The sequence below is a fragment of the Thunnus albacares genome, chromosome 12 (assembly GCF_914725855.1).
Source record: "Thunnus albacares chromosome 12, fThuAlb1.1, whole genome shotgun sequence".
Lineage (NCBI taxonomy): Eukaryota > Metazoa > Chordata > Actinopteri > Scombriformes > Scombridae > Thunnus > Thunnus albacares.
Genome location: NC_058117.1, coordinates 9,916,104 through 9,930,228, shown reverse-complemented (window position 1 = coordinate 9,930,228; position 14,125 = coordinate 9,916,104). Strand labels below are relative to the sequence as shown.

Sequence of the window (14,125 nt, the reverse complement as noted above, 5' to 3'; positions counted from 1 at the left end):
GGACTTCTCTTAAAGGTCTGGACAGGCTGGTCAACACCAGACCGGCTTAGTTACCACATATCCATTTGAAACATGCAGCTGCAGATTTGTCATTTGAAACAAAATGACAGCGAGAACCTGGCGCGGATAACCTAGTACATTACTAGAGTTCTTGTCTTACTTTTCAAAAAAAGACTCAGCACTAAAAAACCTGAGGATTTTTTCAGTCTGTGCAGCAGAGGATGACTTACTGGTGCAGGCAGAGTCAGGGGGGTCACTGTCAGCGCGGTAGAAACCATTCTGGCAGGGGCAAATATTGGCTCCTCGGGCGCTGGTGCGACTGTTGGAAGGGCAGGGAGCACAGGATCCCTCCCCGAATTTGGATTTGAAAGTCCCAGGGATGCAAGCTGGATGAAAGGGAGAGAAAATAAAAAAAGACAATAAGGACAAAAAAATAAAAACTTAACAAAGCTGTCACTCGTGTAAAAGACAAGCAGCTATCACATCTGTCACGGATCAAAAAATGTACAGACGGAGCCCGATATTTATGGAGAAAATGTTGATACGTAAGTGAGGAATGGCGAACACATGAGCATAAGGTCTTATCTATACATTTGCATCTGCTCTCTCATTTTCACACTCCACTCCAGGTGACATTAATCTCCCACCAAAAAGAGCACCGGGGTGACAGCAAAGTTTCATGTTGAAGAGGAGGAAAAGGAGGATAAAGATGGAGATAGACTGCTGACAGGAGATTGCTGTTGTCAGACAAACAGGGATGGAGAATGCTTCTGAGAAAAGGGATACACCCTAAACCCATCAATCAGTGTCTGTTCAGTCCTCAGCTCTCCAAACCACACCGCTGCATACAAACAAGGCCTCTAAATGCATGCAGAGCAGCTCCATAATAAGCCAATAAATCAATTCAAATGAAGGGACATCAGACCAGACATAAATTAGCTGAGATGAGTTATTAGAAAAATATACAAAGTACGGTAATCTTAGACGATGTGTCCAAGCATTTCATTTGAATTCCAAAGTGTCACGCAGAAGGTTGGCTGATATCAAGTCTAAAGGATAAACCAGCATAAGCCGAGACTAAAGAAGGATTCAGATAAAGGGGATTAGCAGCAAAAGGTTTGGATATATCAGCCTCCAGAGCCCCGCGTTTTACTGTTTGCCACATTCCTAACTGATGGTGTAAAAGTGGGGTCTCTGGCAAACATCTGTCCTGTCAGCGTGAGGGCTCATAAAACGCAGTCAGTGAGAGAGAAAGTGTGTGATTAACTAGTTGGGCTAAGTGGTCTTTCCATCCTAATTCCCAACAATGGCACTTTTAGGAAAATCAGCGCAGCTAATGGCCCCCGCATTGTAGCTCTAAAACCGTGCAATAAATAGCAAAAGAAGATAAGATGAAAATGTACTCTTTTTTTTTTTTCTCTCATAATGCACCGAGACCTTTAGGCCCTACACTCTCTGATCTGATTTATTTTTCTTCTATTACACAGTGCATCATCATTATATTTTATTTGTTTGTTTTCCTCGCTTCTTTCGAGAGGGTGCTGAATCACCCCCACTGTCTTGCTTCAATCCATTAACCTCTTTGGAGGGCACGATGATTTCCCTGTTTTTGATACACTAATGTTTCCCTCTCTTCTAATGTCGGTCTCTCTTCCGCTCCTCTTTTCTCCTCTGCTCTTCTTCTCTGCCTTCTCTCCATCTCATGCGGCGTTTGGCTCCGAGCGGCGGCGGGACTGAGGTAAGAAATGAAATGTCTCAGTGATTAATGTTAGCGTGGCAGTGTTGGCTCACGTTGGTCTGAATGGTGTTAATGAGTGTGGCCGCCTGTAGATTAACTAACGGGAGGCCGCGGAGGAAATTACACTTCCTCATCGCAACCGCTGGCTGAGGCCCTAGAGAGCTTTTTATCAGGCATTGGCGGCAAGCTTTTAACCTTGAGCCGCCAAATGGCAACGAATGAGCTCTCCAGCGCGTGTTAGACACTATTTCTCACGCCCAGGTGAGAGAAGGCTTTGCTTGTCTGTCTTTGACTTCCTGCAGCCCTCCTCCCTTTTCATTCTTCCTCTTTCTGCAGCTGTTTCCGTCCCATCCTTGGCAATGTGCACCTTTTAACTCGCGCTATCTCTCTTTCTCTGTTAATATCTCTTTTCTCTGGGCTCCAAACGCCTATCCCTCCTATTATCTGCATTTTCCTCGCGCAAATCTATTGGCTCTCCATTTTGTGCCTTCCCACTATCTTTCTCTCCCTTCTGTCCTGCTCTCACAATATTTGTATGCTGCTCCTCTCTGCAACACCTCATTAATTCATACTCTCCTCCACCCTCCTTCACCCCCTTTCAGGAGCCACACAATAAATGCAGAGAAGAGGGCACAGACGGAGGTGACTTGCACTGAGCATATAAAGGAGGTTTGGTTAAATAAAAGTCCAAATGTCTGTTAAATACACATACCCTGGCACTGAGTGCTGTCTGCAGAAGGTTCGAAGCCAGCGACGCAGGTGCACGAGCCCACGGGAACCATCCACTCGCCGTCCCCGTTGCAGTAAAGTTTCAGAGGGACAGACACCTCCATGGCATTGGTCACACAGGCCCCCGGAGCAATCACTAAGGAAGTAGCTTCTGCACCTGTAGCGGTCTCAGGGAAGACGGCGAAATTGGCAATGGTGGTGGAGCACTTCTTGAAGAAAACCCTGACTGAGATGAGTGACATGCAGGCGCCGAGGTCCTGGAATGCCAGGTAGAAGCCGGCCTTAGAGAGCGGACCGAAGCTGCGTACTTTGGTGTTGATCCTTCCCGCTTCCAGAAGAGAGAAACTCTCATCTGGGGCTATAGTATCCACCTTCACATATGGGTTCTCCCTCCACAGAGGGCTGGTGTCTGTAGCTGTGTCCCCTTCTGACTCATAGTAAAACAGATTAAAGGTCTCTTTACAGGAGCCCGGGATGTTGGGGATGCTGGCGCAGTCACGGACGGAAAACTTGAGCTCCACGTAGACACGCAGCACGCCCTTGCGGGGGATAAAGTCTGTCCTCAGCCAGTTGTTCTGGTTGGGCTGTCGGACATTACACACCTGGTAGGTTCTGATTGGGCTCATGGAGTCATCATAGCCACTAACCTCCTCCCACTGTGGAAACAACAGAGACATACTGTGACACAAGAGGATATGACAGCAGGGAAATTCAGAATCTCAAAGACAACTGATGGAGGCAATGAGTAGAATAACGTTAAGCGCATTTTAATTGATAATCTAATGTTTTTTTCTTAATGCGATAACAGTCCTACTTCTCATTGAGAAACAACTGAACTCACTTATCTAATATGTTGTTAATTAATAGTGAGTAATGTTAAATGCAGAGCAACAGAATGGAAACCATTCAAGCATACAGGGCATTAAAAACAGTAAAGTGAAATCTGATATACACATAATATAAAAATGCAACACACATATTCCCACAGTGTGATGTGTATGTGCGGCCTGTGAGGAATCATTTGCAGCTAAAATGTTTCTAATTGCATGAATCATTCAGAAAATTCCAATCATTACGGACTATTAATAGAAAACATTTCCCCATTAAAACACATTTCACGCATTATGCCTATTTGACTAACAGTTATGATGCTGATCACGTGTCAGCAGTTTGGAGGTTGTTTTGCATCGAGGATCATCATAAATATATTGGTGAGGGCTTTATCTACCTGTAAAAGCTATGAAATAAACCACAGACGCGTCTATAGGAAACAGCTATTATGTCTATAACTGCTGCAGAACAGATCGAAACAGACTCAAAAGGAGATTTGGTGTCTATAACATATAAATTTGTTATCTGCACTAAGAGATGAGAGTATAAAACTGTACATCCTCATATATCTATAATACAAACAGTAAGTTATTTATTAAAATGGCCATCTAAATGCAATGCTGTGAGTGTGATTGCACCATGGCAGCACTCCTGAGCACTTCAGGTTATACAGATTATATTATAGTTATTTTCTCATGCCTACACATATAGTCTGAGTGCAGGTATTTGCATCTGTTGTGTTTAATATACCAGGTAGACTGATGTCTTTTTACCTCATGTAGCTTTCACTTTAGTAATTTAATCATTGATTGATTGATTTTTTTAATATGTGTCAATATCAAAAGATCAGAACCATGGATAGTTTTATATGGTGGTAACAGTGGTCTTGGTAACTAACATTACAGTCTATGATAAATGGTCCAATTGGTCAATAAATTTAGTCCATTAGGAAATAACCTTGTGAGAAGTCAATCTTTTTTGATTTTTTTCCTAATTCCCCCATGGACTGAATGCTTCGTTTCCATAACAAATGAGGTTCCTAGAAATTGATTATTTCAACTGGAAGAAAATAATGCATAACTCATCTCACGTCTCTGAGCTCCTGTGCAATTTATTCCCAAACGATGAGCCCAAGAGTCAGCATTAGATGTCGTAAATCACCGGCAACACGTTGATGCACTACCTGACAAATATGATAATTGCCGGCCCCCGAACGTATGGGCTTGTCAGGCATGAGGAGAGGGGCTGCCTCACCAGTCGTGACATATGACTTCATGGATGCTAGGACATTCAGACTCGGCCCTTGTAGGGAAAGGAAAGAGCCGGGGCTGCCGAAGATCGTTTCCATGGAAACCCACCATTTCCATTGACTGACTTTGCGCTCACGTAGCGAAGACAAATTACACTGGCCGGGAGTGGGGGAGGTCTGTCAGGCTGTTAGCCCTGGGGTCAAATTCATGTTGTTTTATTTTCTCACCATTCCTATAGGGGGTATCAACTGAAAACCTTAATTTCTGCCTGTAATGCGCTCTTGGGCCCATATTATAAAAGACACAGACACATGCTTTCAATTATCAGGCTCTCTATCCTGGGGAGGCGTGCAAGGTGGAGCCTACCTAATAGTCCTCACACACTGGGGGATTTTCTTTTTGTATCTGCATGTTTGCTCACTTGTTTGTTTAGATTCTTTGCAGTTCATCAAGCATTTTACATTTTGCTAAATACTGAAAATCTACTGAAAAAATTTCTTCCCCCACAATGTCACACAGTGTGTTTCTCATTTGTTTTTTAGTATCCAAGAAAGCAAACATACACTGCAAAAACAAAGATATAAAACAGTAGGAGGTGAGCTGTTCAAGGAAGACTGGGCTCTATTAACTAGCAAATGGAACAAACGTTATTAAAGAAAAAAAGGGCAGACAAAAGAAACCAAACACACACACGCACACACTTACTCACCCCGCTCTCTGGAAATGTGGTCCAGGCTAGCTCTGTGGTTGCCCACCGACTGTCCATAAGGGTTTCTGCAAATTAAGAGTAGGAGGAAGGTTGACAAACTGGTATTAAATGGTGTGAAGAGGGAAAAGCAAATTGCTGTACAGCATTAAAGACCACACACACACACACACACACACACACACACACACACACACAAGTTCCCTCCCTCTGCTTGACAAAGGATGCAGGTAAAACTTCCTCTCCCTCTCTTTCATAACCTCCACCCACATGCACTCAGATTTTGAAAGCCTCGCTACTCTGACAATCACGGCATATCTGTGATGTCGCCTAATTAAGGCTTTCTCTCTCTGAAAAATAAAAATGTGTATTTGGCACACGCAAATGCACTTCTTTCAATGTTCCTTTGTGGAGATAAGAACAAAGCATCCTCAAAAGATGCCTTCAGAGGGTTCAGAGAGGTCATATAAGCACCGGGGCATAAATCTGACACCTGAAATTCGACTTAAGACGTTATCTCAGAGGTCGTTTTCTTCACCTACGGCTGTTTACGACTTTGCGAGGAGGTGAGAGCAGGACAGACAATCAGAGGACAGATGAAGAATAAACAGCAGGATCAATGGGCATTGTTGTCAGCTTGCCAATCAGTTGTCGCATGGTCCAGTGAGTTCACTACACCTCAGAAGAACCAACCTCTCAATGTTCTCAACATACAGCTGTTGCCGTGTTGACTCCCATTGTTATGTTGCTGTTAGCACATAATTACTGAAACAATTACACTTTCTTCATGGAGACTCAATGACACGACGCCTGCTGTGCACCATTTGCTCACAAGTTGTTGATAACGGCGCTAAAGGAGGGTGTGAGAGGGTAAACAAATAACATGTCCTGTGTAGAAAAACAGTAACATGGCAGTAAAATGAAGCTGCGCTCTTTCCAAGAAATGTGGCTTTTTGTTCCGGGCCCATACTGTTGGTTGATGTTTTTGTTTCAAAGGTAGAAGACAATGCAGTTAAAAGTACAATGTGTCCTTGGCTTTGTGTGTCAATAATAGACGTTGTTTGATTGAGTGAATAGATCACTGGTCCATCTGTAGCTGCTGAGCTGGAGATTGCACAGTGTTTACAGTCTGTGCTGCAGTGTTCATTAGAGAAACCACAATGGCTCATTTTTCCTTTTAGAAGACTGAGGGATAATGAATAGTGATCTGTGCATCCAACAAGATAGATTACATCTGAGGGATTCAACTGAGTCAACAGTGTATTTGAATCCTAACCAAAGACTGTAGAAAGATGCAGGTAGTGAGAGAAGTAAATACAGTTCTCTGTCCTCGTTTTACATCTCTGTATGGTGAAACTCACACTGCAGTCATAGAGGAAAAACTAGTAAGATTTGTTTCTATGCAAATTTGCCTGCTTTGTGTGTTAATGGGAGCACGAGTTGACAACTAGTATCTGATGTACAGGGATAAACTACTTGTGTAATGCTCTCAGAACCATTTGTTCCTCTTGAAAACAATGGTTAGTTTGGCAGATCATAGTCCAAGGTTGGGAACACTTAACGAGAAGGGTACAAAACAGATGCTACAGTAATGCATAACTAAAGCATGATTCATGAGGATTTAATGCATGAATTAACGTGAATTCCTGTTGCTCACCATTAAAAAATGAGCAAGTCAAAATTAGTTTACGTGATTTGTTCACACAATTACCATCAGTGACCACTGGGTCATGCAGCAACATATAGATGTTTGTAGAACTGCAACGATTAGTCGATTAATCAATTAGTTGCCAACCATTAAATGAATCGCCAACTATTTTGACAATCGATTAATCTTTTTGAGTCATTTTTTTTAAAGAAAATAAAAGTCCAAATTCCCTGATTCCAGCTTCTCAAATGTGAATATTTTCTGGTTTCTTTGGTCCTTTTCTATGACAGTAAACTAAATATTTTTGGGTTGTGGACTGTCGGGACAAAAGAATTTGAGGATGTCATCACCTTGGGCTTTGGAAAATGTGATCAACATTTGTCACTTTCACCACTTAAATTTTATACACCAAACAACTTCGAGAAAAATCGAGAAAATAATCAACAGATTAATCAATAATGAAAATGATCATTAGTTGCAGCCCTAGATGTTTGTATTTCACCACTGCTTTGATAAAAAAAAACAGCTTCATATTTCTATTAAAACAGGTACTGCTCTGCTTTCATAAAGGCTGATCAAATGCACGGATCTGAAATGCTTTTTTCTATGTAACTGGATTCCAGTTCATTTGATGGCATATAAATCAAAGTAACTGTGAAAAAACAATCATTAATAGATGGTTCATTAAGCATTAACTAAACATAAACACTAGTCTCAGTCATGACACATCCTGCATTAATTCATGCATTAAATCACCATAAATCAGGCTTAAGTCATGTATAGAATGCAATATTTCAAGAGATGAAAAGTGAGTGGGTAGGTTTGAATAAACAGATGAATAGCACTGCATAAAGTAAAAATCGTTCAATTTAAAAAGAAATAAGTGGCTCAGTCTTTGTGGACGGTGGGGATCACATTTATCTCTGCATGACATTTAATAACTAATAATCATGCACAAAAGAAATTTGGCACTACAATAACTGACAGGGCTTTAAATACAAAAGCAAAGTCTTGTAGCTCGTTTCTAAAAGACTTCTCAGTCTTCTAAAGACATGAACGACAGCAGTTAATAACTTCAGTTGTCGAGTTTAAATACACGATTGGGAACGAAGTTGTTTTACTGATTAGCACGACTTGAGCCGGAGAGGAGGAACTAATCAGTACAACTAATCAGTGAATCAGCGGCTGTTGTGTTTGCTTGGCTACACTCGGCCCTCGGTGGCACACAGCTGACTGCTGCTGGACTACACGCTGCTGATCCATGTATCACACTCGTCCCTTGAGTGTCTGATCCAGCTAACCACCGGTCTGACCTGATGCTCCTTTAAACAGGCTTCACCTCACACTATGCACATGCAGGGGCAGCAGGGTGACCATCCTGCATCTGTAAAAGCTAGGTTCAAGCCCCCATGAAAGCAGGATTTTACCCTGCTGAAGCATCCAACATCCCTAGCAGCTCCAGAGGTGTCCTCCCTGTGCAAGAAAAGTAAGGAATCCTGGTATTGTTACAAAAACTATTGTTACCCAGCAGGAGTGGATGACACTGTATATCCTCAAGCTTGACATTTAAGTTCAGGCTCGCTGTAATACACTAAAATTTCAGTACAATACAAAGGTTTTTGTTCATGCTATCGTCAACTCACTCAATCCTAGAAACCGGTTAAGATTGAAAAAGATCCCATTTGTTCCACAGCTCCCCCCTCTCTGTTAAATTTACAATGCCTTTGAGATTGCCTCGCTGCCATAACTCAAATCCAGAAATCTCCCCCCTCTCCCATAAAACTACAGCAGCGGTGGAGTCACTCTGCTCCTGGGTAAAGAAAACAATGCTGCAGTGGCAACTTTAGAGCATCACCACCCGTGGCATTTTGATCACCAGAGCCAAAATGCCACACATCTCTGAATTCTCAGTGCGCTTTGGGAGCTCACACATGCTTATGTTTTATTCACTTTGTGAGAGCGGGTGCATCATGAAAGGGAGGCCTCGCCTCGTACTACACTGACACTCGCTGCCAACAAGCAAACATATGAAATATTAACAGCCAAACATCATCATCATCAGTGATCGGAGGATGATCAAATGTGTGGATATAAATAGGTGAAGAAAATCTGAGGTTTGGGCTCAAACATTCGACTTCTGGACTCACACGGAGCAACGGTTCATTTGTACATAAGTGCATGTTTCTCTGTATAGAATCTCAGCGAGTGTGACGCTTCATTTGTCACTTGATGAGGAGTTTTTGAACAAGTCAAGCTGACCTAATTCCATCTCTCTTCCGGGCTGCTTACATCTGCCTTTACAGGTCAACAAATAATTATTCTTGCTGATATTCTGATTTATAGAAAGCAGGGAAATGTGAATAAAGCTCTCTTTCAACGTGAAAATTATCTAATGATTCTTCTACAGTACATACATCCTTTAGATTATTTCATAAATACTTTCTGAGTGGTCATCCGTCTAGTTTACGAGCTTTTAAAATAACAGTAAACACCGACTGTAAATGAGAGTAATACAGCATAAAAATGTCACAGTTGCTGAGGCTTTTACTGCAGTCTGTTGGTGCGAGCTGGAGATAACTCATCACTTGGAGCTTTTGTAAATAAGCACACACTTCAAGTTGCAGTCCAGCTTGCATCATCCATGCGCAAACACTTGCCAATCTGAAAAAACAAATTCCAGATTCCAGCCATGTGTTGAAATCTACCGAGTAAGCAGCTAAATAACGGCAGGCAACCTGCTGAAAAAGGCCTCCCTTTTCCACTCATTTAAACCCATCCGACGATCTGCCCTTCATGTTTATCCTCAGAGGACAAACATTAGTTAACCCCTGAGCCTTGAGTAACAGTAAGTGGCCGGGTTGGGAAACGGGCTGATCATCTCTGCGTGAGAGTCCACTGGGACTCGGAGGGCTGCTGCCGCTGCATTGATTTACTTGCTGACACCAGAATTGATGAGGGATCAGGCTGGCCATGGTCCAGGAGAGGCAGATTGGACAGGGAGGAAAAAGGAGGCAAAGCAGAGAAATGTAGCTACAGCTCAGAGAGGAGGAGCCGGGTGGGTGGGTGGGTAGCGGAGCAGGCAGAGGGTGGGCTTCTCCCCGGAGCAACAATCCCTCGGTGATGGAGAGAGCTTCGGGGGCTGCAGCATACTTGTTAAGCCATTGACCTTTAATTCACACTTGTCATCTAATATGTTTCACATGTGTGTCCCTGTGGCGCTTCAGGGGGGCCGGGATTGATCCGCTCTGGTCTGTGTTTAAGCATCCACAGCACTGATTGGTAGTGGGTGAACCCAACCAGCAGGTTTTAAACCTTTTGGCGTGCATCATATGAGCAGTGTATTTCTATTTTACAGTGGCAGCAGAGGAAAAACCCACTCTGCTGTCTCTGTGGGGTGAATGGAACCTCTGTGGGGCTGTGGGGGGAGGAAAGGTGGGGCAGGTGGGCACCCTCACACTTAGCTTGTGGGTGTGACAACAACAGGGACAATAGCAACAGGGCAGTCCTTCAGCCGCAATGGGAACACTGGGATGTCATCACACACATACACACACACACACACACACACCAAACACACCACACACAGAGGGAACGGGACGTGCTGATACATGTGTACATGGATTAGAATCAGCAAGCAAATTGATACTCAGCATAATTGCCTATTTAACAGAGCGGGACCCGCATGATATTAACAGCTTTAATTAACCAAAACATGAAGGGAGTCTTGCTTACAGATCTGATTCCACCTATAGAAACATGCATAAATGACTGATGTGGTGATTAAACTGACGGGATGGACTGACCCAAATATGATTTAAATGATCAGATGTATACACACACTCTCTACTTTTTCTCTCTGTGCATTGTATATCTTGTATCTTGTGTTTTTATTGCCAAATTCAGATCCAGCTTAACAGTCCATTGTTCATCAGCGGGAGAAAAAAAAAAAAAGTAGTGATCAAAATATAAAGCGACATACCTTCTACAGCCAGCACCACAGGAACAATGAGGCTGCACACCCACAGCAAGTAATCCATTGTCATAAAACTGGCTTTTGCAACATGAATAAAGGTGTGTAGACTGGACCCTTCGGATGGATGGAGACTCAAACACAGACCACCGCAGCCGAGCTTTTTGTTCCTCTCCCAATTCTCATGTCTTCAGTTACCAGGAGGGCTCTCATCGCCCCATTTCTACCAAAAAAATCCACACAAAATAAGCAAACGCGTCTTTTTTTTCTCCCCCATTCAACCAGGTCCCGTTATTCCTCCGGAGTTGTGAATGCGATGGTACAGGAGCGCTACACTGCGTCCTTTCTCAGTCTCATTCTCTTTATCTGACTTTACGGACACCGAGCCTCTGTCCAGGGGCGCATCTCTCGGCTGCTGCCCTCCCCGAGCAGAGGATGGAAACCTGGATCTGAGACCGTCTCTGTCCGCAGGGGGGGATGCAGTGTATGTACTTTGTATGTGTAAAGTCCACTTTGACCAAGCTGTTGCTCCTCTCCGAGGGATGTGCGTCGGAATGGCAGCACTGGGACAGAGACACAGAAGGGGGCTGGGGGCTCAGGCGGGGTCAAGACAGAAACAATGAACAGCCCGCTTCCAGTTAAGATTTTCAAAATGATAGCACACATTACTTTATTTATCAGGGGCAGCATCAATATGGTGTAAATGTGCCAGACTTAACCAAAAAAAACCAGCATTGTCACTTTTTAATACCATTGTAATAACAGTAAATGTAAAAGGGAAAATAATGTATAATGGTCTGTTGTATTATATTACAACCTCCTTGTCTCCTTAATTTATTGTGTGAATTCACTTCATAGTTAGCAACTCTTTATGTTTGGTGCAGTCCATATAATATTCATTACTTTGTTATTATTGTTTTTGCATAAATCATTTGATTGTATGCAGTATTCTTCTTTATAGGCCTATAATATTCTACATCTGCTACTATAGCACTTTGATTTTCCTGCATGGGATCTTTATCTTATCTCATCTCAACAGAAAAGTCTGATTTGTATGTTTGATGTAAAATGTAGATAATCTTTACAAACAGCTGTGTTGCTTCTTTGATTGCAATTTACTTTCCCCCTCTATTTTATAGCAGTCATCCTTCTTTATTATTCTATGTTGTGATGTTAATCACACATTTTCTGTGCCAAAGCAGTAATCACAGATTAGTTTAGTTATAATATATGCTAACAGACAATATAAATGAATGAATTGGGAATTTATTTCTTAAGGCTATTTTTGTTCAGACCAGCAACTTATATCTTAGCCCAGTGGTTCTCATACTTTTTCACGTCAAGGACCCCTAAACGTTATTACACCTTATTACAGAGAGTATATGAAATCCATGATCAAAATAGTCATACATTCTGTCATTATTACTTATAGAGGGAATGACAGTGAAAATAAATTATTCACCTTTTGCTGGGGCCCCCCTGGAACCCTCTCAAGGGCCCACTTTGAAAACCACTGCTTCAGTCTATCTATTAGGCACTTCCTCATCACAAAATTCCAGTTTTTTTTCACAATACAGTAAACTTCTGAACCATTGTTCATTGTTTCACCTCATATTAATTAGATAGCAATTCAGCAGCTGTCCAAAGATGACCTCATCCTAAATGGTGATGTCATGGCAGATGTTTTCCATCACCTGTCTAATTACCTTGCTCTGACATCACTGGTTGGAGGTGACGTAATTCATCGCTAATTCATTCCATCAATCATCTATTCCCCCCAAATATTGTTTATCACAAAGCATATTTAACCTTCTATTGTGAAGTCAAAACAGCCACACTTCCGGCTTTCCTCCGGATGTCTCTGCTTCACTTGACGAAGCTGGCGGAGGATGAGGGGGTGAGGAGGAGGAGGAGGAGGAGGAGGGTGAGGAGGAGGAGGAGGAGGCTTGTTGGCCAGCAGACTGAGGCGGCCACCAGCCCGCAGTGTTTGTCCGTCCTGGCAGCAGCTATCACCGGCCTGGACGCTCCGCTCACCGCCGTTAAGCGTCGATCAATTCTGTTATTAAATGGCTTGTGGTCGCACTGACGGAGAACGTCAATACGAGCGCTGATAACAATGGATAGACAGCGCCTCCCGCGGGTTATTGAATAGCCTTTGAGGCTGATACTGCATAATAACCATCTGTGGGTTGAGTTGCACATGGTGATTTAACAAAAGCAAATTCACAGATCTGACTCTGTCTTACCAAATCAATCAGGATGATGGAAATCATAGTAAATATTAGAGGATTAGGCTATTTGATTAATTTCACAATAATGTAGACCTACAATAAGGCCACTGAAGCCTCATTATTGAGTAGCACAGACACGCTGAAGCCCATAGACATACAGTCAGAACACAGACGGGGTTTCCTTTGGGGATTTTAAGAAAGGAGGTAAAGTTTACTACTCGTCAAAGTGATATCTTCAATGCAAAAGCAATGTCTTGACAGTCTGCCTCCCCTCGTTAGTTCATGTCATACTTTGACCTTTTGCAGTCTCTGTCTCACAGTCTCTCCTTTTAGGTCCCTCTCCACCGGACCCACCCAGTCTTTTGTCCCTCTGCGGGCTCCAGCAGAGAGTATGTGAGTGCTGGCTGGTAGTAGCTCTCAGCTCAGGGACAAGGCTCCCCTTCACACTGCTAATTCATCTGTCTGTACCCCCCCTCCCTCCCCTCCCTCCCACTGCTTCAACCCCCTCCCCTGCTGTACCCCTACACACAGGATCACACACACACACAAACACACACACACACACACACACACACAAAGTTTCCCCCCAAAAGTCTCTCTGTCTTACGAACTCAAGATCCCCCACCTAACCCCCCTCTCTCCCAAATCTTCACCCCCTCCGCTCCCCCCAAAGTTTCTTTGTCCCCCCGGCTTTGTGCACTAATTAACTACAGTTCAGTTCCCAGCAGGCTTGGGTCAGCCTGCACTACTGAAACCAGTGATGGACAGCTTCCTTTAACCAGCTATATTCAAACTAAGACAAAAAAAAAGGACAGACAGTGTCCTTCATGGCAGCATCGGTACAGTCGTTATAAACAGGTCATGTAAATAATGACGTACAGAAAGTGCAGAAATCAGCTGCTGCTGCTGTATTTGTTAAATATCCCTCATTGACTGCAGTTTGCTTATTTATGTGTATTTTCTAAGAAGCTCCTTCGAGACTAAAGAGAGTGTTTTGACAAAATTCTGCTTGTGAATTCAGC

At 43.0% G+C, this 14,125-nt stretch overlaps 1 protein-coding gene across 1 annotated transcript in view; it reads right to left on the bottom strand.

Annotated features, from left to right (window-relative positions):
- Positions 1-11,720, bottom strand: part of ephb3a (eph receptor B3a) — a 30,520-nt gene extending 18,800 nt beyond the window's left edge. Inside the window, exons 1-4 of the mRNA XM_044368784.1 lie at positions 10,882-11,720; positions 5,258-5,322; positions 2,451-3,123; positions 231-386 (exon numbers count right to left, since the gene is read on the bottom strand). Of these exons, the coding sequence (XP_044224719.1) occupies positions 231-386; positions 2,451-3,123; positions 5,258-5,322; positions 10,882-10,945 (958 nt within the window). The 5' untranslated portion in view covers positions 10,946-11,720. The remainder of the gene's footprint in view (positions 1-230; positions 387-2,450; positions 3,124-5,257; positions 5,323-10,881) is intronic.
- Positions 11,721-14,125: the final 2,405 nt, after the last annotated feature.